Raw genomic sequence first — 27,742 nt, forward strand, 5'->3', positions numbered from 1 at the left:
TCAAAAGAGGATTGGAAAAATTCTTGGAAAAAGGGTCCATCAGCAGGTATTGACCATGGTAGATAGGAGTACAGTCCCTTATTTGGATCTTCCTAAGACTTTGAAAGCTGGAAACTGCAATGAGAGAGGAGCAGGTGTTGGCTACAAATGTCCAACTTGGGATCCTTAAAGTTCTAGTTTATTAGGCAGATTGAAACACTGTAATCATAAACCTTGGGGCTGGTCCCCACACACACACACATGCACACATGCACACACACAGTAGCAGGCTACAGAGTCAGGTATACCTATCCTACAAGCGCTGGAGTCTGTCGCTGAGGCTTCTTTCAGCGTGGTGTTATCTTCCAGAAGGGGGTCGCCGGCTGGTCCTTCTGGCTGAACAGGTCTGGTCGAGTTGGAGATCAAGAGGGCGCCACTAAGGGTCACTTTTCACTGCATTTTATCTGTCCTTGGCAGACTTTGGTGACTCCCCAGTTTTCAGGTTTGCCCAATCCAGGGGTCATTGACCCTCGTGGGACTTCCCCCACCTCGGTGGGTACTGGACAGCATCTGTCAGCCCCAGGGGTCATCCGCATGTACGTGCAGGTTTGGCAGTCCGTTGATGAATTTTGAATAGGGCTCTGGGAGCAGTTGATCTGGAAATACTTAGCCCAAAAGTTGGTCCCCGGCATTGATTAACTCAGGCCAGGGCATCTAGCCCTTGATCAGTGATGTTTAGAGATTTCCCGGTTGTTACATTGTCTTCTATTGAGTTCTTCCGCTGGTTGATCTGCAGCTTCCAGGTGTTAACTACTGTATGCTACTTTGTTACACATTCAATCACTGATTCACTGGCTCTTTCAGGGGCCAGCCTGATACAGAGAAGGACAGTTTGATTCCTGCCCTTGTTAACATTGTTACAATGTATAACTTACTAAAACACATTTAGTTGAAAGTTGAAAGGTGAGGAGTATAACATATAAGCTACAAATGCCATGGCACACAAATAGATAAAAATACCAAACTACAAGGGGAGATACAAAATACACGCATACACATTTTAAAACACAATTCCTTATCTTAAAGTGAAAGAGAGAGGAAGGAAGAAAAGGTAGAAAAAGAGAAACATATCCAAAGAGGGGAGAGCAAATGCAGGCAAGAGGAAAAAGGGCTTTCTGCTACACAGGAAATGGAAGATTTTGGACAGGCCCTGTTAACTCTTCTCCTCAGCATCTGTATTCTGCCACCTAAGCTCTTGACAGAGATTCATTTTAAAGTGTGATGGGATCTAATCTGTGATCCCAACAATTGCACCTCCTGCCATGCCACATGTGCATGGCAAAATATGCAGTTTTGGGACCAGAGATTAGATTCAAATCACATCTTATTTGCCAGTGCAGGGGGAGCCCGGGATCATGATCCTGGGCTCCCCCTGCACTAGCAAGTTGAAACCTGGGTGATGACAGTCAGCTGATTTTTAGTTGGGGCTGGCAGAGTTGGTGCTAGGCAGGGTTTGGGTGGGATATAGCCATCCCAAAATTTGTGGTAGGCCTCCTGTAGCCACCCCTTCCAGCGCCACCCCTATCCAAGCTCCCCGCCTCTCTCCTTGGTTGCTGCTGCACTCCCTGCACAGCTGAGCCCACCCCACTCCTGCCCTCAGCCCAGCCTGGCCCATGGGGCCCATGTCCAGAAGTTATGTAGCACAGACCCCCACAATGTTCTGTCTAGCCCACCTCAGCCCCCTCACTGGAAAGAGGCTGGCGCTGCCCCTGGGGGCCAGGAACTACACATAGATATGGAACCAGCCACAGTTTGGTCCCTGGTCCAAACTGACAGTCGGCTGATTGTCAAAATGTCAGGTGATGGCATACAGGGTTTTATTTGTCCCAGAGCATGGCTGGGATCTGGGTGCCACAGCCCGATCTCCGAGTCCCTGTACCCTGAGATGAGTAAACATCCTCTTTGCCATCAAGTTAAGTGGCACATGCAGATTTTACAGTTCCTGGTATATGGGGATCTATAAAACCATATATGCTGTCCAGCTCAGTGTCAGACATGGTTAGTACAGGTCCCATAACACAGGGATCCAAGGGTTAGGGATCCCCATTTTCTGACACCCTTAATGCATGGGACCTTGGGATTTGGGAGAGGCTCTTTGATCCTGAGGTCCCCAGGTGCTGGGATGTCAGAAAACTGAGTGTACAGGCTCGTTTCACAGGTGGTTTTTAAAGGCCTGAGGCACAGTGAGCCAAAGATTGGGGTGTCAGGCTCACCATGCACCCCATCTTCCTCCAGGGGTCAGGTAGGAGTCTGGAGGCCAGAGACTGGTTGTGCTTCTAGCCCAATTGGATAAAAGATAGCTGTGTCCTGGACCACAGTCTAGTGCATTCTGGATCCTGACAGGATCTGGCAGGAGCCAGCCCCAACCAGCCACATGTTCAGTTTAAGGTATGATAAAGATGAGTTGCTCCATTATATGTGGAGCAACTATGTGGCTTATTTACTGTATTATCATGCCTTAAACTGACTCGACCTTGTGGCTGGGTTACTATTTTAAGGTGTGATTGACCTGTTAATCACATATATGAATTGGGATGGCATCAGGTGCCTTATAGTCTGACTGAGTAAATGGCACTTCTTATGTTCTTATGTCATTGGGTATGTAGAAAAAAACTCCTACACTGAAACAATGATATTATATTTGAAAAACATCTAAGTATTTATCTTCTATTCCTAGTTACTTTCTAAAGGTCTCATTCTCCTTTTCCCCAAATCATACACTGCTAGTCCAGCCAATTTTTTTGGATGAACAAAGACATGGGAAGCAAGGAACAAAGACACTGGAACAAATGAACAAAGATCCTGGTGGTGTACCCAGAATTAGAGCATAATAGGCAATCACAGAAGATGCATTAAAGCCTCTCTAAATGCTTAAATTTCTCTCTCTGCATTTTTATTTCATTTTTGAATCCAAGAAATCATCACACAAAATGTCATTTACATTGTGCTAAACAGATGTGGAGACAGTGAAATGTTAATCTCATAAACAAGTTCCTGTCTCTTTCTCAAACTTTGTTAAAGTTCATTTTATAATTGTAGATCTATTTCTTCTCCATTTTTGCTGGATGAGATGAACAACAGATTTTATAGTTTCATAGTTTCATAGTAGCTATGCTCAGGAGACACCTGAACAGATCATCTAGCCTGACCCCCTGCCACAGGCAGGAATGAATGCTGGGTTCACAAGACCCCAGACAAGTGACCACCCAACCTCCTCTTGAATTTGCCCAAGGTAGGGGCGAGGACCACTTCCCTAGGAAGTTGTTTCCAGATTTTGGCCACCCTAACTGTAAAATATTGCCTTCTGATCTCTAAACTAAACCTATTCTCCAGCAGCTTATGACCATTGTTCCTTGTCACCCCAGGTGGTGCTGGGCAGAAAAGGGCTCTATATATTTGCTGTTGATCTCCCCTGATGAGTTTGTAGGCAGCCACCAGATCCCGCTTCAGCCTCCTCTTGCTGAGGCTGAACAGGTTCAGGTTCCTCAATCTCTCCTCATACGGCCTGTCCTGCTGCCCTCTCACCAAGCAGGTGGCCCTCCTCTGAACCCTCTCCAGGCTGGCCACATCCCTTTTGAAGTGCGGTGCCCAGTACTGGACGCAGTACTCCAACTGCGGCCTGACCAAAGCTGCACAGAGGAGTATCACCTCTCTGGACTGGCTTGAGATGCACTTTTGGATGCATGACAAGGTAAGGCTGGCCTTGCTGGCTGCCGTCTGGCATTGGCAGCTCACGTTCATCTTGGCGTCAATAATGTCTCCAAGCTCCCTTTCTGCCTCTGTGCTTTCAAGAAGGGAACTCCCCAGCCTGTATGTATCCTGTGGATTCCTTCTCCCAAGGTGCAGCACGCTGCATTTGTCTACGTTGAACCCCATCCTATTCTCATCTGCCCACTTTTGTAGTCTGTCTAAATCTATTTACAGCCTCTCTCTCCCTTCAAGTGTGTCCACCTTGCCCCACATCTTAGTGTCATCAGCAAACTTGGACAGCATGCTTTCCACCCCCTCGTCCAAGTTGCTGATGAAGATGTTAAACAGTGTGGGCCTGAGGACCGAGCCCTGGGGGACCTCACTGCTCACATCTCACCAGGTTGAGTACAACCCGTCCACCACTACTCTCTGGGTGCACCCCATCAGCCAATTTTTTACCCAACCTACTGTGTAAGCATCAATCCCACAGTCACTTAATTTATTGATGAAGATGGGGTGAGAGACAGTGTCAAAGGCCTTCTTAAAGTCTAGAAAGACTACATCCACAGCAACACCATCATCCAAGGATTTAGTTACTTGGTCATAAAAGTCAATCAGGTTGGTCTGGAAGGATGTGCCTTTGATGAACCTATGCTGATTGCCCTGAGCATGATCTCCCCTGCAGGCCTCCCACAAATGTGCTCCTTGATGACTGTGTCCAAGAATCATTGATCCTAGTTGAATTTAAGGTTACATCACATGATTCCCATCTGTGAGTTTGTCAGATCTTTTATGATATGAAAGGGTTTTGCCTGGTCAAGTACCTAAAGATGTTAAAGTTCAGCTAGAAGTGGAACAGACAGTTCAGTAAGTAACTTCTGTACCTCTGAGTCAGTATTAAACCATGCATGCCAATAGATTGCTAAAAAAGTACTCTAGCCTCATCTACACTCTGGTTCAATATTAGGTGCCAAATTACAAGGACCCCTTTTAGTAATTAAGGAATATTTTTCTTTAGACTCTATAGACTGTACTGAAACAATAGGTCCAGTTCACCCATATGATGCAGATGTTTTTATACTGCGTAGGTGTTGCAAATTCAGTTTAATCATACAGTTAAGTTAGGCTTTTGGATGGCTGCTTTGCATTGTTGGAGCAGTACATAGGAGCTGGCTCTCATCAATATATGTCACTTATTTTTAATCTGTTTAGACTAACGTATGTAAAACAGGGTTTGATTTGGCATGGTAGACAGGGCAAACTTTGTGTCGATCCAGTTAGCCTGAAACTGTTTAAATCTAATTTAGCAGTATAACCCAAATTATTTGAAGTCATAGAACCTGTACTACTGAAAGAAGAGTTTCTGGATTATTATGTATGATTATTAAAGATCCTGTGACTTTTTTTTGGAAGAGTGCCTCCAATAATACTGGCCTGATTTCAATTTGTGATGTCTTTTGAATTTCCCCATGATTTACTTTAGTTTGGTTCCATTACTCATTACTCTTTCCCCTTACAAAACACTGGATCCTGTTGTGTTTCTGCTTCATAATGTTTGCAGTTTATTTTTCCTGAATGAATAATAGGTGAGGTAAAATCTGTACAGTGCTTTTGTTATGCTTTTTTTCTACTATAAATTATGTCTCAGTTGTTATTAAATGTACTCTCTCTGTTTTCCTTCAGACATAATTCAGTAACATATCTTTAGGACCAACTTTGTGAAGAATTATATAGTGTCTTTTGAGCACTTGAGAAAGAGTCCACAAGCTTCAGCAATGACCTTTTGTTTTGCCATACTAATGCTTACGTCACCTGCAACAACCAAAATGCCTGAAGGGGTAGTTTGTGAACTTCCATTTCTAGAGACTTAAAATAATAAACAATAATAATGATTTTCTGCCAAATCTGCTTTCTAACCAGTGCTGTTCAGAATGTTGATTACCAATCATGGTAATTAACACACAGTTCTTCTTGTCGCTGCTGGCAAGGAGCTGCTTTAGCTTTGCTTTTAATGCATTTTCCCTTTGGGAGAAAAGACACTAAGGAAGAAAAACAGAATGACCTTGCACAGCTAAGGACGTAGCATAATAGCGTGAGGTAATAATGGTTTCTATTGTTAGACACATTTTAGTGCAAGAGTGCAGGAGGAACACACTTCATTAAATATTTACAAATGATCACAGTTAAAAAAACCAAAAGACTCAAAATTTCCAAAAGAAATAGGAAAAAGCAGACAGAAAGGGGACAGAAAAAAAAAATCCCTGTTATATGACAAATGCTGTATCATCCCCAGAAGTTATTCAGATTTCCCATGTGTGAGGCTCTGCTGTTCAAAGACCACACCAGGACTTCTCAGGGGAGGCAGAATTTCCCCTGGTCTTGCTGGGTCTCGCTCCTTGTAGGACACAGTAACACTGGGAGTGTGTTGCACTTCCTAAATCATGGAAATGAAGTAGACACCATGGAACCTTATTTCAACACCATCACAATCTGTGGATGATGGAAAGAACTTCACATATCTGTGTCCAGAACCGAGTTACCTAGGATGTTTGTACTGGTGTCTTCACTTCTAGCATTGAAGTTAATGGTGAAAAATATGATTAAGCCTTGTGTTATCACAAGGTGATGGTACCAACTTCATAAAGTCTGATGGGTCCAGTTATCAAGTAGGAGGAAGAGGAAGGTTCAGATTTGATTTTCTTATGCCTCCCAGAAAGTGTGGGGATACCTATAATTCCTTGAAGCTTCTTCTGTACTTTACCAGGTGCGCATCCCAAAAACTTTCTGTGGTCTTCCTTGTCTCAAGACCTTTTTCTTCTTTCCCTATGGAGAAGTCTTCATTTTACTTAATTCCTTTGTCTCCAGACTGGATTAAGTGACTCTGCTACTCAGTCTTTGCTGTTTCCTGTTCTCTGTAATTATTGTCACTTGGGACAATTACATGAAATTCCTGACTTTAAAATAAAGTCTTATGGTGATGGTATTTCTATGTACCGTTAAATAGCTGTCACATTCTAATCTTGAGGTTGCTACATTTCATTGGTAGGTGAGGTGAATGCCATGTACAGATTTTTTTTAACTATGCTATTCACCTATTCCCAGAATGGTATATGGTCCTGCTGATTTCTCATAGCATCTGCTGTTAAAGGAGATGTACCAATTGCAGTCTTCCTTTCCCTCCCCATTTTAATGGACTTTTGTAAATCAGTGTTTTAATGAGGATTGTTTGAAAGGCAATTACAAATCCTTTTAATAAAAGATGCTATGTAAATGTAAGAAAATTGCTATTATAGATGAACCCTATGTTTCATGGTGAACCAAATATTAAAATGAATTAGAAATTTGCATTTCATTCCAGCCTAACTCATTATATTTGCAGCTGTTTGCATTACAGCAGGATAAAAAAATGGAATTACTAACCTTCAGTCCTTCTGATATCACACCTCGGTGCCAATTGAAGCTTTCTTTACAACAGCTTGATTATGAAAATCATATACAAGGTTAAAAACTCTGACTGTTTCAAAATACCTTCCATTTGTAACACAGAGTTCTCCTGCTGAATCCTAAACTACATGTTATATAGTTGTTGGAATTCTTCTATCAAAATTCAGTGCTTAACAAATGAATGTAAAGTGTTGGACATTCCCCCAAGTTCATTAATCATTCATATGGAAGGGTTGCACTTTGCAATTATTTAACAAGATGTGGAATAGATACTCAAGTTCAGCAGCATGATATTTAGAAAGCAAGAGATTGCCGTTTGTGTGAAATTCAGAAGCATTAGAATTCAGTTTATTTAGGAAGTTATTTTTTCTTGTTCCTCTATTTAGAAAAAAAATATCTACAGTTAAGGAAGGAAAGCTACTTAGCAGTAACTACACATTTCTGTTGCCTGTGGAGGTGTATATTCTAGGAGTGACATGATTGTATTGCATTTGAAAATTTAGTTAAGTTTATCCAAACCATGTGATTGGTGCAATAAAAGATACAAAAATCCTTGCTTTTCATATTTCCCAGGCCATCATGGCCTCATCAACACTCCAACACTGCCAGGCCATCCATTTGAGTTCAAGAATCTTTGATACTAAAGCTGTTCAAGGTATTTCTACCACGGTGAGGTCCACATGTTCCAAAAGTCATCCCATCCTATATACCTTCTGGATCCCTTTATTCTTGAGTCTCCACAAGATCTTTAGATAAAGGGAGAGAAAATAAATGTGAATTGGCAGAAGCACTACGTTCTGAGAAATCTATTTACAAATAAGATATGGGCAATTATTCTTTTGATTTTTTTTCTCCAGATTTTACTCACCCACACCAAGTAGTAGAATAACCAGCATTAACATGTACCAATGCAGTAAAAGTGAAAAGGATTAATACCTCTTTCACTGCCAATATGAAACATCATCTTCATAAACCAAACTTCTAATTCATGTCCTGAGTCAGGAGAATGACATTTCATGAAGATGTGAATTGGACTTTGAGTAATGACAAATTTTAGGAACGGAGGCTTTCTTAGCAAACGGTGGTACTAGAATATCAACCACTAGAAGCATCAAGATACTATCCAGATAATGGAATAGGCTTGAATTGAGGATATAATCTATTTAGGAAACCTTGAAGGAGAAAGATTCATTTGTTTATTTCATCATTTATAAACAAGTCGCCATACTTATGAGAAGGTTTCATTCTTTCCAAATACCAAAGCTTCTTTAAATAGGGTATGTTCACCCTTGTCTCCCAGATTAGCCCATGAGGGAAAAACATAAGTGTGTTACACAATTTAGGAACAGATCAAGAGTATTACACAATTATGTGCAGATCTAAATGTAACTTGATATATTGCAGGAGATCGTTACTTGCGTTTGCATTATTATCTGCACTTTGCAGTGCACATGATGGTGACAGGTAAAGCACTTGAAAGTATCAAAGGCTTTACTACTTATCTAAATACATTTAATCTCCTGTGTTTTCTTCAATAATTTTGTAATTCTATAAAATAAAACAGCATATTATGCTTGTCAGGCAATATTTACTTTTTACAAAATCTTTGTAACACTTTATGAACTCTTGCTGCCTTTGCCTTGTGATCCCTTTACTTTACATTTTTAACATTTTTTCTTTTCTCTTAATCTTGGTCCTTGTCTTCTGTTAGGTACTTAAGTTAAACCTACCATATTTATTTGCAAAACACACACCTTTTCCCTACAAAATTAGCTACCAGCAGTGGTATATTAGGGGGGTGGAGTCACAGCTCTCTTGATTCCTGCTCCACTCAACATTTAAAACAAACTGCTCAGAGGGACGGCTTCATTTCTAGTTAGGTGGGCTTAGGGAGTTAGTTTACTTCATTTATTGATTTCTGCTCTTTACTCTGTAGATCAGCGTTTCCCAACCTGCAGCACACTGGTGTGCCATCGGCCACGTCCAGGTGAGCTGAGGAATCTTGGGGGGTGGGGCATGGCTCCTGGGGGGCTGGCTACAGGCAGTGATGCTACCACTGCCCTGCGGCTGGCCCCGTGCTGATATCCACCCCCCCCCACTCGGTGTTTGGCTGCTCGCCACCCCCTCCCCCCACTCCCGCTCTGCCTTCAGCTGGTGTGAGGTGGGGCGGAGAAGGCCAGGTATGTGTGCTGTGGGGTGGAAAAGGTTGGGAAATGCTGCTGTAGGTACTAACAACACTTGATCATCCACTAATCAAACTAATCTTCCTTATACAATAATCCTCATGATGTTCCCATGCTCACCCCCATGCTGTCCAGTAAAGGTATGACATTCCATAGGAACCTGTACTGGGTGGCTTTGCTTCTAGGGGTTCAAACCCATAACAAATCAGAGATGGGGAGGGGAGGGGCTAGGGTGAAGGCAAGCCTAGCTGTAAGATAGCTATGATCCAGTGGTAAGAGACAGGAGGGAGTTGCAAAAGTGAGGAAAAGAGATAAGTTACTACAGTGACTCTTTTGACCCTTTCCTGGGTTATTCATTGAAGCAGATGACAGAGTCTGTGGGGAGCTAAATCAGTGGCTCAACTAGGGTGGCATAAAGTCAGTTATGTATGAACACAGAGGGATTGGTATTCCCAGGTAGGGGCACTGGAAGTGGTTGTAGTGAATCCTCCTCTGCCACCAACTGTTTCTTTCTGTATGCTGAGGGTGGAAGCCACCTATGGGCATGCTGTGGGGAAAAGGGGCCATGGGAAGGAGGTATGTTTATAGCCCTGTCCACCTTCTTCCCCATAGTCCAAGGTTATGAATGTCTTGCTGAACCATTTGACAGGGATTTTGATGGGAAGGTCCTCCTGGGAGTAATGAGGGGCTGGATGTTATTGGGCACTAAAAGGCTTTTGGGAGGAGGCGGTCCCATGGAGAAGAAGGGTGTGAGGTGAAGGCAGGTGGGCTATTATGAGGGTGTGGAATGAGGGGAAGATGGGGTTTGGGACTGAAGAGTGTGGTGGGGACTATGGGACAGAAATCGGTCTGAAGGGGATTAGGAGCAAGAAGTATTTTGGGTGAGGGGGATGTAGGAGGCATATGGGGCTGTAGGAAGATATGGGTGCTCAGAGGGCATGGGAGGGCTCAGTGGAGCATGGCGGTGATGGGATGTGATGGGGATGAGTCTGTACAGGGTTCAGTGGGTTCATGGGAGCAGGGAAGGACCAGTCGGGCATGAGAGGGATGGTTTGGAGGGTGAACATGGGGAAAATGTGGGATAACAAGGGACAAAGTAGAGCCAGGAGGCATCTGAAGTGGCAGAGGCAATGCATAAAGGGTAATAAGGGGCACCTGGGGGCAGGTAATAGTTTTGGGGCCCTTTGCAACCATGTTGGAGTATCTGGGGGACCTGTGTGTTAAGATTCATGTCCCTGGCCAGGCTGGGGCAACAGTTGTACTCCTCTGAAACCAAGTGCCTGCCCAACCTGAGGAGTCAGGACCCCTCCCCCACAAAAACAATCAATTATTTGTTTTTGTTTGGATGTTAACCAAAATGATAGAGCCACAGGGTCCTCATATATTAAAAAAGCTCCTAGTTTCTTTCTAACTGGAGAAAAAATATTCATTGTATTATTTGATATGCATCATACCACCTGCTCTCCTGGTTTTTAAAATCCTAGATCCACCCATAACCAACAACATTGAGGGGTGCACATCTTTAGACAACTCATTTCCATGCTAGGATGAAGGAAGGGGAACACTGGAATGGCAGCAGGTAGCTGTGCTCAGTATTGGCTCAGTTACGGCTGAACCTCAGCAGAGGCACAGTCCTGTAGTCAGCATCACTCCTCCTCTGACTGCTTCAGAGCCAAAACAGCTACAAATTTAACCCTTTCATAGCCACTGATGAGTTGTCAGTAGCTGTGTTGGGTGAGCAGCAGGGGAAGGGGAGTGATGCTGACAGTAGAACTCCTTTCAGCTCCCTTCCAGGACAGCCCCAGAGTGAGTTGCCATGGCATGCCCTCCCCTGCCACCACCAGGCAGGCTGCCTGATGTGCCATGGTGACCTGTTCTGGGGCTCTCCTGGAAGGGGGTTGGGGTTGTGTGCCCAGTAGCTTATCAGGGGTGGCCCGGCCACTCCACAGAAGGAAGTATCAGGCTCCTCAGAACTCTGGCAGGTATGAGGTGCCCAGAAGCAGGCACCTGGTATGATTGCAGGAATCATGATTGCAGGAATCATGCCAGGCACCCGCTGCCACCACCTACATACAGTAGGTCAGAGCTCTGAGAGGCCTGATCCTTCCTTTTATAGAGCAGCCAGGCCACTGCTGATTGGCTGCTGGGCACACATCCCCAACCTCCTTCCAGGAGAGCCCCAGAGTGGGTCACCATGGTACCATGAGTCATCAATCTAGGTCTATTTTAGACCAGGTTTTGCCATTTTTAAATTAGCCCATGTGCTTCAAACTTCTGTTGTGTTACAGATATAGACTGATTTCTGATCACTTCCACCAGTTTATATGTAATGTCTGTACCTGGCCTTGGTGTAATTATCTCTGAGTGGCTCTTGAAAGCCAAACAGTCCTGAGTCTGGTTAGCATTTGGATAGGAGACCACAATGGAGTATCAGGTGCTACAGATACAAAGGAAGATGTTGTGATTGAAATCTTGGTGAATGGTAACCACAGAACTGAATGACTTAATTTGGCCATGAATGATGAATAGCAGGAAGGAAATGAATATTGTAAGTAGTTCTGATTGTGTGGCTGGGAAAGAAAGCAGATGTTCTGACTTTTGGATTACCCTTAGAAATAGTTTCTAATCAACCTCAACCTACCTAATAACAGAAATGAAAACAGAAATCAGTTGATGATCTTTGACTTCTAACTTGTATTACAAATACCTTCACAGAGATGTTGGTATTTATACTTTGTCAAATAGGAGCTAAAGTAATGGTCCATTGCCACCTCCATTGGCTCAGTCATTATAAGGCTGCAAAAGGCAACTTTCATTTCTGTGACAATCTGTTACTACAAATTGAATTGGTGTAAGAGTATTTTCTTAGGATATCCAAAATGGCCAACCCAAATGAGGGAAACCTTGATTCTATATGCCCCTGGATATGTGTAATCAACGAGACCACTGTCACTGGAATTCTGGCCATCCCTTATGATATTGCTACTTCACAAAAGTAGGGGACTACAAATTGCACTCCCTTTATCTTCAAAGGACAAATTTGGCTGGCTACTTCTTGTGTTTTTAAATGGTAACAAAAAAAAAGCACACTAGGTCCCTGCTTCTTCATGTAACCTACAATGACAAGGTTTGTCTTTCATATCATGTTTCAGCCATAGAACTTGAAGATGGGTATGGTATCATCATTCTCATTTTCCAGATGGAGAAACTGAGGCACAGAGAGGTTAAATGATAGGCCTACAGTCACACAAATGTGAGTGACAGAGAGAGGAATAAAATGCACATTTCTCATTTCCCAGGGCAGCTTCCCATATCAAGCTGCCTCCTTAGATTTCATTAATATGTCTAGGGGAGGGGCAGAATATTATTAATCAAGTCTGCTCCAGCGTCACCTTACCATCATGTGTATTAAGCCTCCCTGCATTTCAAAATGGCCTCAGGAGTGTTTTATCACGAAACATGATGTGTTTTAATTAAAGCTCACTGAATGAGCTTTAGATAAAGTGTCCCATTGCTATTTTGAAATGTGCAGGGGCTTAATACACATGAGTATGAGCTGTTTTAATTAGACTAGATGTCTGGTAACCACTTTAATTAAAATCCTCCCCCCACCCCAAGCACATATATAGCCAGCCAAAGGGCCTAGGATTAGGACCTAAAAATCTTTTTATTCATTACTTTGAACATTTACACCACAATCATGGTTAACCTACAAACTGAATGATAAAAAAAATGAAACTCTGATTAAAATACAAAACACAACAAAGAAACAAAAAACTCAACCCTGCACACCATGTGTTTCTGGGAAATTGATATCAGGCCTAGTACATTAGCCAGCCTTGTTAGGCATGATTGGCAACCTTTTGTCAGCACAAGTCAGAGCTCAAAACCAACTATTACTGCAGGCTGCAAATCTCTGTTCTTTCCTCCACCACTTCTAAGAAGCCAACTGCCAGATACTTAAATTATCTTCAGCAAAGATAACTTCAGACCTGACAGAGCAGCTAGGTCTGCAGTGAAGGAGGACATTGTGGAGGGGATGGGTGGCATGGTGCAGTTCCATGCACTAATTCCTTGTGCAGGATGAGACATCTTTGTGAGCTGGCCTGCAGGCTGTAAGTTGCCAAGCCCTGTCCTGGGCCATTTTGAAGATATCATGCAGATGTAATGTGGAGAGAGAGTCTTTATAGCATCCCCTATCCCACCCATGCCCACCTTGAGCCCCAGTTCAACAGAAGGCAGAAGATAGCTCTAATTGTTCTTTATGGTTCACTTCTGGCTCATGGTCTTATGGGTCATTTAAAACTTCAATTTAATTTATTGTACAAACACAAGAAAAGATGGGAATAACTTTCTCGCATTAATGGTCCATTCTTTGCATTGCTCAAATTGATTTATTTAGGTCAGAAATCAAAGAGAACTTCATGTTTGCAGCTGGCAGAGTAACCATTAAAGTTTAAAACTTTCACAGGCACTTCTGCCTGAAAATGTTTCACCTGCAATTGTCACAAGTGACAACTAAGATCATTATAACTGAAACAGATAAGAGCATAATACTTTTTGTCAATTTTTTTCAACATGTTTATTTTGTGCATTTGACAAACATTTTGCATATTGTCAGTTCCATTGGCTTTTTCTTCTTGGCAGTCATTTAGGCATTTTTTTTTTGCCCTGTTGTTTGTGCAGATCTTTCACCTGGCTAAAAGGCAGAAGAAGAACACTGGGGAAGGAAATGTGAAAATGATTTTTTTTTTTAAACACAAATATTAGCCAGAGGGATCAAAAGCAGATGTAGTAACCAACTCTTCTCAGGTTCCTGTCTTGCTTTTCTAATATGGTTGAAGAGAAGATTATGGGAAATGTGGTGAACCTTAACTAAGAAGGAGGGGATGTTTTTTGTTTTGAGTGCTAATCAGAGGATCATTGGATGTTAGGCAATAGAGCAGGTGTGGGAAAAATATGGCATATGGGCCAGATCTGGCCTGCTGAGGGATTTTGTCTGGCCTGTGGCAGGTCCCTTGGTCCTATCCAGTCCAGGCACAGGGGACAGCACAAGCCATGGTGCATATGGCCAGTCCCACTGCACCCTGGAGCACAGTGGGGCTGCAGTGGTGTGGTAGCCAGACTCACTTCCTAGTAGCCCCAGCACTGGTGCTTCTTCCAGATGCCATAGCCACTAGACATGGCCCTGCTTCCCAGGCACCGCAATGAGCCTGCTCTGCACCCACCACCAGGGGCAGGACCCTCATGGGCAGGGTGCATGACAAGGCTGTGGGTAGGTAGGGAACTGTTTCTAGGACTGGGTCTAAGACCTTGGGGTGGTGACAGCATGGGATTTGGGCTGGAGCATAGCTCTGATCTGTTTCTTGCATACCCCTGCAACAGGTACTGGTTCCATGGTCACGTGGGAAGCAGATTGTGGCTCTGCCCTGGTCCTGGCCCCAGCCCCAGCTCCAGCCCCACACTGTCACTACCCCAACATCCTGGACCTGGCTGTGGACGCAGCTCTTCACCTGCCTGTGGCCCCAGCCTGGCTATGAGCCCTTCCCAGGCGGGTCCCAGCCAGTCTCCATGGAGACCCAAGGATCACGGGGCAGTGAGAGTACAGGGCCAGGGCTCAGAGCAGAGCCATGATCTGCTCCCCAAATGCCCCTCCCACAAAACCAGTGCCCATCACAGGAGTATGTGGGCAGCAGATCACAGTTCTGCTGGGTTGGAGCCACATATGGGCAGGGAGAGGCATCCAGGACTGACACAGGCAGGTAGATGGGGCTGAGGCTGGGCTTGTGGGGTGGTGACAGTGCAGAGCTGGGGTCCTGAGATCCCAGACCTAGCCCCACCCACGCACCCATCCCACATCCAAATGTTGCTCCTTGCTCCATCTTGGCTGAACGTGGAGCAGAGCCATGATCTGCTGCTCACATGCCTCTGAGTTGGGCGCCAGTTCTGCAGGCAGGGGTGTACAGGGAGTGGACTGTGGCTCTGCCCCAGGCCCCAGTCATATACTGTCACCACCCCACAATCCCAGGGTCTCCAGGGAGACTGTCCACTACTCACATGAGCAGGGCATGCAGCCAGGTGGACAGGATGGGACTATTTAGGGAGTTTTGGTGAGCTGTTGCATGGTCAGGTGGTGTGCTGACCTCACCCATGACAGCTCATTAAAACTCCCTATATGGCCTAAAGGCCCAAATAATTGCCCACCCCTGTAATAAAGTATTGCTGACAGAGAAAACGATATTAGTTCTTCTTTGTGACAGTTTATGTTAGATCTTGACCTCCTTTGTTATCATAAAGATTTTTTAATAATACAATTTAGGAGTTTCTAGCAAGTTTAAAGGAGGCAGGTACTGAACTCCAGTTGAGATCATTTGTCATCATGACATATCTTGTACAAGATTTGTTTATTAGCAAGATAATGCTGATATTGATTATGTGTAACAACCCAAATGTTTAAATTTTAAAAATGTAGATACAGCCAGGCTAACTTAAGAAAATTGTTAGGTAACCTAAAATTCTGTCCACTGATCTATTCTTACAATCTAGGTGGAAGTGTAGTTCAAGTTCTTATATCTCTGGATCACTGTCTGATGAGAGCACAGTGGCTTTGATAAAGTAGGAATCTGCCTCAACCTTCATCCCTGATCCCTCATACCAAACCAATCTGGGACCTTTAACAATTTAACAAAAACAAAAACATCTCTGTTAATTATTTTTTAATATTTATCCTAGTCTGCACTTTCAAGATGACTGTCAGATACAGTGGCATTATTAGGGTGTGGCAACAGTGGCAATTGCCCTGGGTACTGCTGGGGCTAGGGAGCTGAAAAAAATGCTTTTATCTCAGCTTTGTGATTGCAGTGGCAGCAGAAACCAGAAGTCACCATTGCCCCTGTGTGCAGCAGCTACCTCAGGCTCTTGGCCGCATTTTTAGCCTGCTGATCAGAGAAGCATATACGTGCAGAATTTCCAGTCAAGTCTCAAAGCAAGCAGAACAAGTATCTCATGAAAAGAGAATCTCCACTGATTCTTATCCAGTTCCTGTGTTACAGAGCCCAGAGGCTTCAGATGAGGCTAAGCATTTACATAGGGGCTGTACCAATATTGCTGACAGCATGCCAACTACTTTCAGACTGTAAATGAAGAAACAGATGGTCCAGAATCACAAATTTCAGATCTGGAAGCAGAATTTGCTAAAGGAGGCTTTGAATCCACAGATTTGATCTGAGTCCATTTTATATTTATCTAATGATATAAATCCATTGTATTTAATTTTTTGTTTCCATATATCAATGAAAGAAAATCTCAGTTTGACTGAAGGTATCAAGGGAACCAGCAAGGTGCAGAACATCAGTTGAGAGGTTACTGAGTTTTTTCACTGACTTGCAAGATTAGTCACATAATCAGATATTTAATAAAATGTATCAATATTACATCATTCTCTGATATTTAGGATATAAGGTATCAAAAATTTCCCAGAAAAGAATTTGCTTAAGACCTCCAGCCTCATATAGTTTATATACTCTGCATGACTATACCCTGAATAAGCACCTACTGAAGCCTGCTCAGGGGTAGATTCTGGAGTGGGTGAGCTCTTTGATCTTTGGACTCCAATATCTGGCTTTTGGCACATTTCGGTTTGTGGCCACCTTGGAAAGCTACTTTCTGGCGTAGCTGCTAGAGACTGACTAACTCTTCAAAGAGATGGAGCACATGCCAAGTCATATCTTTAAAAAAAAAACATTTATTATGCCTCTCAGGTTTCTCTTGTCCTGCCTTTCTCTTTCCCCCTGTGTCTTGGGGGGTTCTCCTTTTTAAGACTATTTGCACTGTGGCTTCTAAGTCCTGCCTTGGCACCAGAAACAGAAGGAAGTTTCCAGATTTTGGGACTTGAAGGTGGATCAACACATGCATTGGCGGGTGCATTGTTGGTTTGATAGCCCATTTCCCCAGGGGAAAGATTGTCACAGGTCTGCTTCAAAACACTGGTAACTCACCATTTACTTATGTAAAAGCTAGAAATATTACAAACAGTACCACAGCCTGTCACAAAAGGTACCGCTAACACTGTAATGCAACTAATTGCTGTCAAATACATGTCACCATTTTAACTACATTTTTTCTATTAGGAATGTATTATTTAGTTCCACCTTTTTACTGAAGTTTTTATATTAAGAAAATGTTACTGCTAATCCTTTCTTTTTTGATATCCATATAATGCCTAATATATTTTGCTTTTAATGTGTTAATTGCTTTTATTCTCTGTTCCACAGTATTCAAAGACAAATAGGCATTCTGGACCTGGGATGGATAAAGTTATGGAGTCTAGTTTTTCAGGCACTCAATCTTTCTCAGAAGCCTTGTCACCTGATAGAGGAAGCCAGCCTGTCAAGCAACATAGGTAAGTAAATGGCTCTTAGACCAGAAAATTGGCAGGCAGAGATGTCCTGGTTTAGTGATATATATGCAAGATTATTGTGCATTGTGCCTGGGGAGGCATTCAAGGCTATATGGTAGTAACAGAGCCCCAGCCCATTCAGTAAACAGATGTCCAAACATTTCCTTTGCTGATGACATTTTTTTTTTTTTATGATCATCACCACCTATAATCTACCTTTTCTAGAATGCCTAGAGGAAGTATTAGAAGACACCATCGTAGCTGTAGACACAGAGCAGTGAATGAAACAACTGTACTTTCAGAAACCATTAAAAAACAATTTTTTTCCTGTCTTGCAGTTCATGAAATTAATGATTCATTCTCCTACTGGTAGACTCTGTTACAAACTTTCAAACTTTCTCACTGTTTCTTTACATAAAAAGCACTCCAAATGAAAAATTACTACTTTCGATGTATATTTATGACTTTGTAGTAGCCAGCAATTTAAAAAAAAAATAGCTTTATAAAAGTTTAGATACAAAATGTTTCCAAGGCTAGAGGGTAGAAATTACTTCTAAGCATGGATAAAAAATGGTATTTGAATCAGATTTTTTTTAATGTTTCTTTTTTTTTTTTTTGTTAAGACAACTGTATGTTCTAGATAGGGAAAAAAGGGTTCAAATTCATGCCAGGTATAAATCAAGTTGTGGCAATATCCGGTCACAAAATATGGCTGATTTTCCACAAGGAACTACTGGTATTAAGATTTTTAAAAATGAAATGGCTGAGAACAATGTAACTCATAATATTTGGTATATATCAAAAGACATTTCCATTCCAGCCACTTGTCAGCAACATTTTTCTTGTATTCTGAATGATACATTTGCTGAACCTTCCAAAACAATGGCATTTTGTGAGGTAATAAGGTACATTTGGGTCTCCTTATGTTTCCTTTTGTCAAGCCTTTGACTTCGCATGAAAAAAAGAATGGCCAGTCTCATATAAAACTCACTCAGTAGAGCACCAATTTCACTGTATCTGATTGTGGGCTCAAGTGATTTGGTTAATATACCTGGAATATGGAAATGATGCCTAGGACTTTTTTCCAGTGGAAGTTTTTGATCTCAGTGAGCGCATCCAGATGCGACCCATCTGTAATGCTACATGCCGCATGAACCACACATGCAGTCATTCCCCTTACTGATAGCTTGCAATATGAGGGGAGGAGTGGGCTGACACTGGGAAATGCCAATGTAAAAAAAAAACCCATGACTAAAAAAAGCAGGGTGATTCATGTGGCAGTAGTGTGCACTGCCTGAAACTAGAGTCTGGCAGACGGGAACAATGCTCTAGCTGCTGGCCCGGCTCTGTGTTGCTGGATCACAGAGGATGCAGCCTCCACAGCCCCCAAGGACCCCAGGTAAGGCTGCTGGGGTCTCCCAGGTGCCAGCCCCAGCCTCCTGTACCCTATCAGGGGCAATGTGCCATGCGCCAGAGTGTGTTTGCGTGGCCATTCCCTGGGCAGGGACAAGTAGCAGCAGCATGTTGTGATGCTGCTGTTTGTCCCTGGGAAAACGCATGTTTCCACTTATGGTAATGTGACCATTCTGGTCAAAAGAAAAGCTTCTTTCTAATCCTTTAAATGCCAAGTACATTAACTCAAAGAGGCCTTCATCTTCATATACAAAAATATATAATTATACTACAAGCAAAGATTGTTGTGGATTCTATCTTTTATTGGACCAGATGAATAGTTGGAAGGGACACAGATGGTAGGTGAGACCTGAGGGAGGGTACATGGTACCTGAAAGCTTGTCTAAGTCCCTTCTAACTATGCAGTTGGACCAATAAAACACAGACAGTTCCCACAAAAAAAAAAAGTGCCTCACATTTTTCTTGGATCATCATAGTTACATCACCCCAACACTAAAATTATAAGTCTTTTTAATTGATCAAACTCTCTGAATTTTATTTTACTCACGTGATAAATAATGACTTCATAAAATCCTCAGAAACTTTTAAACCTCCAAATATTAACCAAATTTATAAAAGTTGTTTAAATAAAAATCTAATGTGAATTTGAGACCATGTACTTTTTCTTCAGTAGGAAAGTCATTGAATAGGTCACCCTTAGTAGAACTTACCGGAAATGTTCTAGTTCTAGATTTTGAAGAACCATCACTGATTCTTTGGCCAACATCTCTGGGATTTTATTGAAAGAAAAATGGGTTCCAGTTCCTTATTTGGAGGGTTTCAGCCAATATACTATATTCATATTTCTTACTTTAAAGATGTATTTTGCACTAATTAATGGTTTTATCTGGATTTATAAACAATTGCTTTTGTAATTTTATAATTCATGATTTAATATATCAAGGCTTTGTTTTATAAAACATGCAGTGTCAATGTTTTATAATCCCATCATTGATTTATGCATCCTGCAACTTCTTATAAGTTGTCATGGGTTTACAAGTACTGTTTAGCTCAGTGATGCTCAACATATGCACTGCAGCCTGGATCTGGTCCCCAAAGTGCCTGCCTGGATCCAGCCCATTTTATGGAGAATCATCAGAAAACATTTCAACCCACTGCATCCTCTTCCCTGCCTTCTGGTGCGCTTTGGATCCTCTCCACAGGCCTCCTTGCTTTCTCCCACTCTTCTCTCTTGTAGCAGCTTACTGTCCCTCCCCGTGCTTCCCCTTGGCATGTACTGCCAACTGAAGGTAACCTTTCTTCTTCTCCCCTCACCCTCTCTCCCTCTCTTCTCCTTCTAAGGTTGGCAGCCACCTCCCTCTCTCCTTCTCCTCTCCACTATGAGAGGGGAGTAGTGGCCCACATTGCACCTGGATTGCCAACATGCAGCTCACTGCTCTAGAAGGTTAAATTCCACTGGTATAGCTGACTGATTAGTCATCTGACTTTTTATTTGGTCTCTTCCTTATCCTAATCCTTACAGATTGCAAACACATTATTATTAACTCTTGCTTCTATAGCACACATATGCTGAATTTAGGAAATTCATTTTTAATTACTAGGACTAAATATTTGTCCAAACAGTTACTTCAGGACAAGTATTTGAGGTCTCTGTTCCAAACTAAACAGTGGCCTAAGACCACAGGTTAGCAAAACACTTAAGCATACAGTTAACTCTGGACTTTCCCATGTTTCAGTAGGTTCCAGGGAAGATGGGGCCGAGTACATCTGTTCTACGTGAGTCTGGTGATACACTCTGAGGCTGCCCCAGGCTCTCCCTAATGCCTAGTTCCAGGCTGACTGGAGAATTGGGGCTCAAAAGCAGGCACTGGGGATTAGCCTGGCAAACTCGCTGATATAATTCCAACTCTGGAGCATGTCAGAAGCTTGGGTAGGCATAGCAAGCTCCCCACTTGTCTTCTGGAACATGCTGTTGTTACCATATAGAAAAGATTGTTAATTACCACATTGTGATGTTAGCTAAAATTCTCTGTCACACTTTCAGGAGGTGCAACCCAAGGGAAAATAGGTCAAAAGTGATTTTACATCATGTTCATGTCATCAGCTACATGTTTGTCATCCAGAACAGACCTGAGGATGTTATACAGGCCACTGGGCATTCCAGAGCAGGCCAATATCTTTCCAGCACTCATTATACTTTGATGACCTTCTGCCTCCCACTGACATGTTTCCTTACATACTCAGAATGTTTATTCCCTGAGATTTTCAAGTGAGCTTATGCAGGGCCAATACTTTCTTGAAATCATTGGCTGTTTACTCCCAGTTTCTCAAACTGGCTAAGCTTTGGTGCTACAGTAAAACTACCAATGTAGAAAACACTTGCTGCTGCTTGTGATGGTATTCTGTTTTTAGTGATTATGAGTGTGTCCAACAGAAATGTGAATGGCAGAACTGCTCATTTCACTTAGGCTACTGAACAGTTTAAGATAATAACAGTATTCTACTGGTACCAATCTACATGTGAACAGTTATGTAGAGATGAAAGGCTATATAAATCCTACTTCTAAAATATTCCATTTGTTTTATAGGCTTGTGTCTTACAGGCTTATTAGAACTTTATATCATAGGTTTGCCTGTGTGAAGCAACTCTACCCTCTGGCAAAACTGGAGAAGCACAAGTACATTCCCCCAAAAATGTTAAAACCGTTGCTGGTTCATGCAGACTGTGTTCTAGTTATATTACAAAAAAATAAGCTCTCATTTATACAGGTGAGACAAATTACCATTTCCCTATATGTGAGGCTGGATTCTGATTTTGTCACTCAACTTGAGTAGTGGTTTTCTCTTCTAGTGCTACTGATTTCAATTAATCAATTCATTCATAATAATTTTCATATAAACTGATTGAAGAGAATATTACTACAAGCTCCAAATAATGGGTCTGAATCTAGCTTCAAGTTATCATACCATTCAGTAAAAAAAGGAAATTATTCTTAAGATCTAAAATGGCCATATTCTTTCATTTTTAAATAGGGCTATAGTAATTTTTTCTGACAAGAGGAAACTCTTTCTTTTAAGGCTTAATAAATAATTGCAAATTAATTTGGTTTAAGTTGAAAGGAAGGGTAAACAAAACACATCTGTAACTAGGGGTTTTTATTAAAAACATAAAGTTTAATAGCTTAAGGAAACTATCTTGTGAGGTAACTGGACTGAAGAATTTAGCAACTTTTGTATGGAGGAGGCCTAGAATTATTTTAAGTCAAAAGTCCTAAACAATCTGGAAACTGATTCTCTTAAGCAAACAGAAAAAAGCTTATAGGAAATGATTCATTTAGCCCTAATTAAATGAACAGCTATCTCAAGACCGGCAATAGGCATAAGCACAGAACATGCAAAGAATGAGAAAAGGACTGGTCAGCAAAGAAAGCTCTTTTGGAGGTCAAGACTTGTAGGCATAAAGCAAAAATTGCCAAAGGCCAAGCTGAATTAGAACTTCAACAAGAGACATGCTCCAATGACTGGCAGATTCTAAATTACAGCTTTTATTAAAAACAAATAGAAAGTGATTCTTCGGCATTGTAATTAAAAAGAACAAGAAAAAGAGACACGGTTACTATGGAATGTAGATCATGTTGAGATTAAAGATAATTTAGTTGTGGTATGTGAACTAAAGGAGAATTTTTCATAGTTTCAAATAAGGATGATGATATTACAAGGGGAACAAAGGCAAGATAGATTCAGTGTGAAGATATGGACTTTTCCACAGCCAAAATGAAAGCGAAACTTAAGGACCTGAATGCATTCAAGTTTGGGATAGTATCCCTGAATAATCTCCATCCCTGAATTCTGAATGAACTGGTGCATGAAATTACAGGCCAGGTTGCAAGTGTGTTTAACAATCAACTGAGTCAGGACTGACTGGAGAAGAACAAATATAGTGGATATTTATGAAAGGGAAAAAGTGATAACATGCTTTACATAATGTAAATGTAATCCTTCTGCCAGGTTCTGCCCTGCTGCCAGGCCCCATTTAGAAGGGTGTGGTACAGATTTAGTGACATAACAGCAAACATAGTAAAAAAGTAAAAAAGTTTGCAATAAAAAAAAATCATCTTAGGTTGGCAACTCTGTTTGACTACAGCAATGGTTTTATATCATGCAGCCCTCATACCCTGATGAACTGACCACACCCACTAACAGGCTGCCCACCTCCCAGCCTTACCCCTGTCACCCCACTCCCTCTGTCCTGGCACAGACCCCCAAAGAACCCAGTAGCATTATTAACATTTGACAGGACTCAGCACCAGCATATGGCTTAGGGGTAGGGAGTTTACAAAGCCCTGAGAAGAGACCCCTCCCCACAACCCACATGCTTGTGCAGGCACTGTGCTCCCCCTCAGACATCAGATAGTATGGTTTTTCTCTGTCTTTCAACACTGTCTCTAATTCATAGATTCATAGATGTAGGGTCAGAAGGGACATAAGTAGATCATCAAGTCTGACCCCCTGCCCTGGGCAGGAGAGTACGCTGGGCTCATATGACCCCAGCTAGGTAACTGTCAAGCCTCCTCTTAAAGACCCCCAAGGTAGGAGCCAGAACCACTTCCCTTGGAAGTTGGTTCCAGATCTTAGCTGCCCTGACTGTGAAACAGTGTCTTCTAATGTCCAGCCTGAACCTACTCTCAAACAACTTATGGCCGTTATTCCCTGTTACTCCAGGAGGTGCACGGGTGAACAGGGTCTCTCCCATTCCCTGCTGGTCCCCCCTGGTAAGTTTGTAGGTGGCCACCAAGACCCCTCTCAGCCTTCTCTTGTGAAGACTGAACAGGTTCAGGTCCTGTAGCCTCTCCTCATAGGCTGTACACTGCTGTCCCCTGATCATATGAGTGGCCCTCCTCTGGACCCTCTCGATGCTGCCCACATCTCTCCTAAAATGCGGCGCCCAAAACTGAATGCAGTATTCCAACTGTGGCCTAACCAGTGTCATAGAGGGGGAGGATCACCTCCTTGGCCCTGCTTGTGATGCATCTGTGGATGGATGTTGGCCTTACTGACTGCATCCTCACATTGATGGCCCATGTTCATTTTGGAATCTATAATGACTCCAAGATCTCTTTCTGCCACAGTGCTTTTGAGAAGGGAGTTCCCCAGCCTATAGGTATGTGTCACAGAGCACTGAGGTACCCTGCTCCTAAAGAGGGGAAACTGATAGGGAAAGAGCCCTAGCAGTGAATAAGGTGCCCATCTGTTGGTTGCCAGGGCAACTGGAGTCAGCAAGCGACCCACACCTGCCAGCGGTCAGCTGACTGTAAGGGGTAGGGCCTGGCCCTTATAAACCCTAGGGGCTGAGACCAGAGGCAGTTCCCTACCAGCAGCCAAGGAAGAAGGAGCTTTTGGTCATGGAAGAGAGGAGAAGCCTGAGGCAGGAGCAACGTCTGACACTGCTGTGGGATGAAGAACCCCGGTAGACTTAAGTGTGATTATAGCCGGGTGGCTGCTGTTTATGTTATAGCCTAGGGGCTTGGGTTTGTGTTGCTGTTTATCACCGGTGGTTTGGGTGAGGCTATTAGGGGTTGGAGGAGGCCTCATAGGGGATCCACAGCAGTGTGGAGACCCCAGCGCCAGTGTGGGCGCAGCATTCAGGGTGCGCAGACCCCAGCCCCAGAGAGGGGCAGCTGAGAAGCCCCAGAGAAGGGGGCGTTGCTGAGAAGCCCCAGTACGGGCGTGGTGAGCCCTGGAGAGAGGGCGGCATTACTGAGAAGGCCCCAGAGAGAGGGCGGCATTACTGAGAAGGCCCCAGACAGAGGGACAGGTTTACTGAAAAGGCCCAAAGAGGGGCAGCGCTTGAGCAACCCCAGAGAAGAGGGCAGCGCTTGAGGAACCTCAGAGAAGGGGGCAGCGCTTGAGAAGGCCCTAGAGAAGGGGAAGCGCTTGAGAGGCCCCTAGAGAAGGGGGCAGTGCTTGAGAAGGCCCTAGAGAAGGGGGCGGCATTATTGAGAAGGCCCGGAGAGAGGGCGGCATTATTGAGGAGCCCCAGAGAAGGGGGAGGCATTACTGAGAAGGCCCGGAGAGAGGGCAGTGTTACTGGGGAGGCCCAGAGAGAGGACACGGAGGGAGACAGGGCCGCGGAGAGCCTGAGCGCCAGAGACGGGGTGTGGACCTGGACCGAACAATGTCTATTCCAGCTGTGAGGCTTGGGGTGTGGTAAAGGGGTGGTAGGAGCCCCTAACACTAGGGTGACCCTGAAGCACCCATTGTAGATCAGGACCCACGAGGAGTCTGGGAAACCACGGGGTCCAAGTAACTAGCTAGAAGTGACCAAGAGGGCGTAAAAGGCAGCCTCCCAAATATATGGTGACATCAAAGACATGGCAGGAGAGAATTTGAGGGTGCCCTTGGGCCGACTTGGCACAGGAAGGGGGCCTTGAGGAGATCACGGCCCTCCTGCAGGACCCCGCCGTGCCAGTATGCTGCTGGTTCTTACTGCCCAAGTGCAGTACCCTGCACTTGTCAGTCTTGAATCCCATCCTATTCTTATTTGCCCACCCCTGTAATGTGTCCAGGTCCAACTGTATCCTGTCCCTACCTTCTAGCGTGCCCACCTCACCCCAAATCTTGGTGTTGTCAGTGAATTTGAACAGGGTGCTTTTCACCGCCTCGTCCAAGTCGCTAATACAGAGATTAAACAGTGAGGACCCAAGGACCGAGCCCTGGGGGATCCCACTGCCCACATCCCTCCAGGTTGAATATGACCCGTCCACCACCACTTTCTGGGTACGGTCCCTCAGCCAATTTGTGACCCATCTAACTGTGTAGGCATCAGTGCCATAGTTGCCTAGCTTTTTAATGAGAATGGGGTGGGAGACAGTGTCAAAGGCCTTCCTGAAGTCCAGAAAGACTACATCTACCGCAACATCTGTGTCCAATGATTTTGTGACCTGATAGTAGAAGGTAATCAGGTTGGTCTGACAGGACCTGCCCCTAATGAACCCATGCTGGTTGCCCCTGACCATCATCCCCCCTGCCGGTCCTTTCCAGATATGCTCCTGGATAATCTTCTCGAAGAGCTTCCCCAGGATTGAAGTAAGACTAACGGGTCTATAGTTGCCCGGGTCCTCCCTCCTCCCTTTTTTTAAAATGGGGACCACATTGGCCCTCTTCCAGTTGTCTGGCACCTGGCCAGAGCACCATGAGTGCTCGTAAAGCCGTGCCAGGGGCCCCTTGCCAATTCCCTCAGCACCCTGGGATAGAGAGCATCTGTACCTGATGATTTGGACATGTCCAGCCCCTCCAGAAGTTTCCTAACTCAGTCCTCCCTGACCCTAGGCCTGTCAGAGTCACTCCTGAGCCCATCCTGAATCTCACTGGGGGAGTCCTGGTCCCTGCACAAAAAAATGGAGGCAAAGAAATTGTGAAAAAGGTCTGTCTTTTCCTCTTGTGCAACCACCAGATTGCCTAGTGTATCCCGCAGGGCCCCATGTTACCCAGTGCTTTCTTCATACTCCCTACATATTTAAAAAAGGACTTTTTGTTGTCCTTTGATGCTAGCCCTAGTACTGTATCTGCCTTAGCTTTCCTAAGAGCCACCCTATAAGCTCAAGTGATGGAGGTATACTCCTCTTCAGTGATAGCCCCTCCCTTCCACTGGGTGTACGCCTCTTTTTTGGCTTTCAGGCATTCCTGAATGCCTTTGGTGAGCCAGGGGGGCTTTTTAGCACTCCTGCCCCCTTTGATTCCCGTTGGGACTGTCTGTCACCCCTTGGGCACGGAGGATCATCTCCTTAAGGAACGACAACTCATCTTGGACACCCAGTTCCCCAACTCTCCAGGACCCCAGTGCCTCTCCTACCATTCTCCTTAGCTCATTGAAGTTGGCCCTCTTGAAGTCAAGGGCCTTACTACAGAGCCTTGACACCCTGCACTGCATGGTGAATTCTAGTAGGCAATGATCACTGTCACCCAGGTGGTCAAGATCCTGCAGTCCCCTCACCAGGTCATCGCCTGTGGCCAGAACCAGGTCCAGGAGGGCATTCCCCCTGGTGGGACTGTGCACCTCCTGGGTTAGATGGAGGTCCTGTATCTCAGCAAGGAACTTTCATGAGCGGTCCGACCTGGCTGACTGCTCCTCCCAGCAGATGGCCAGGTAATTTAGATCACCCATGATGACTACATCCCTTAAGTGCCTCCACAAGCTGGCCCAAGAATTCACGGTCCAGCTCCTCCCCTTGGTTGAGTGGTCTGTAGTAGAGCCCCACCATTAAGTCCCTTTCCCCATGACCCACCTGTATTCTGACCCAGAGCACTTCAGCCTGCCCCTCCTCTAACCCCATCCTGTTAGTTGAGGATGTGTATTGCTCTTTGACATAGAGCACCACACCCCTGCCTTTCCTCCCTGTTCTATCCTGCCTGTATAGTCTGTAGCCCCTAATGTTTACCGCCCAGTCATGGGATGAATCTCAACAGGTTTCTGTGAGCCCTATTATGTGTGGGTTTGTACTAGCTATCTGAAGGGCAAGTTCCTCCTGCTTATTTCCCATGCTATGGGCATTGGTATAGAGCATTTAAGACCTTG

At 43.9% G+C, this 27,742-nt stretch overlaps 1 protein-coding gene across 1 annotated transcript in view; it reads left to right on the top strand.

Moving 5' to 3' along the window:
- Nucleotides 1–27,742, top strand: part of NRG3 (neuregulin 3) — a 1,058,867-nt gene that overhangs the window by 1,003,707 nt on the left and 27,418 nt on the right. Inside the window, exon 7 of the mRNA XM_019497070.2 lies at nt 17,630–17,757. Coding sequence (XP_019352615.2) covers nt 17,630–17,757 — 128 coding nt within the window. The remainder of the gene's footprint in view (nt 1–17,629; nt 17,758–27,742) is intronic.

Source organism: Alligator mississippiensis, chromosome 6 (assembly GCF_030867095.1).
Source record: "Alligator mississippiensis isolate rAllMis1 chromosome 6, rAllMis1, whole genome shotgun sequence".
Lineage (NCBI taxonomy): Eukaryota > Metazoa > Chordata > Crocodylia > Alligatoridae > Alligator > Alligator mississippiensis.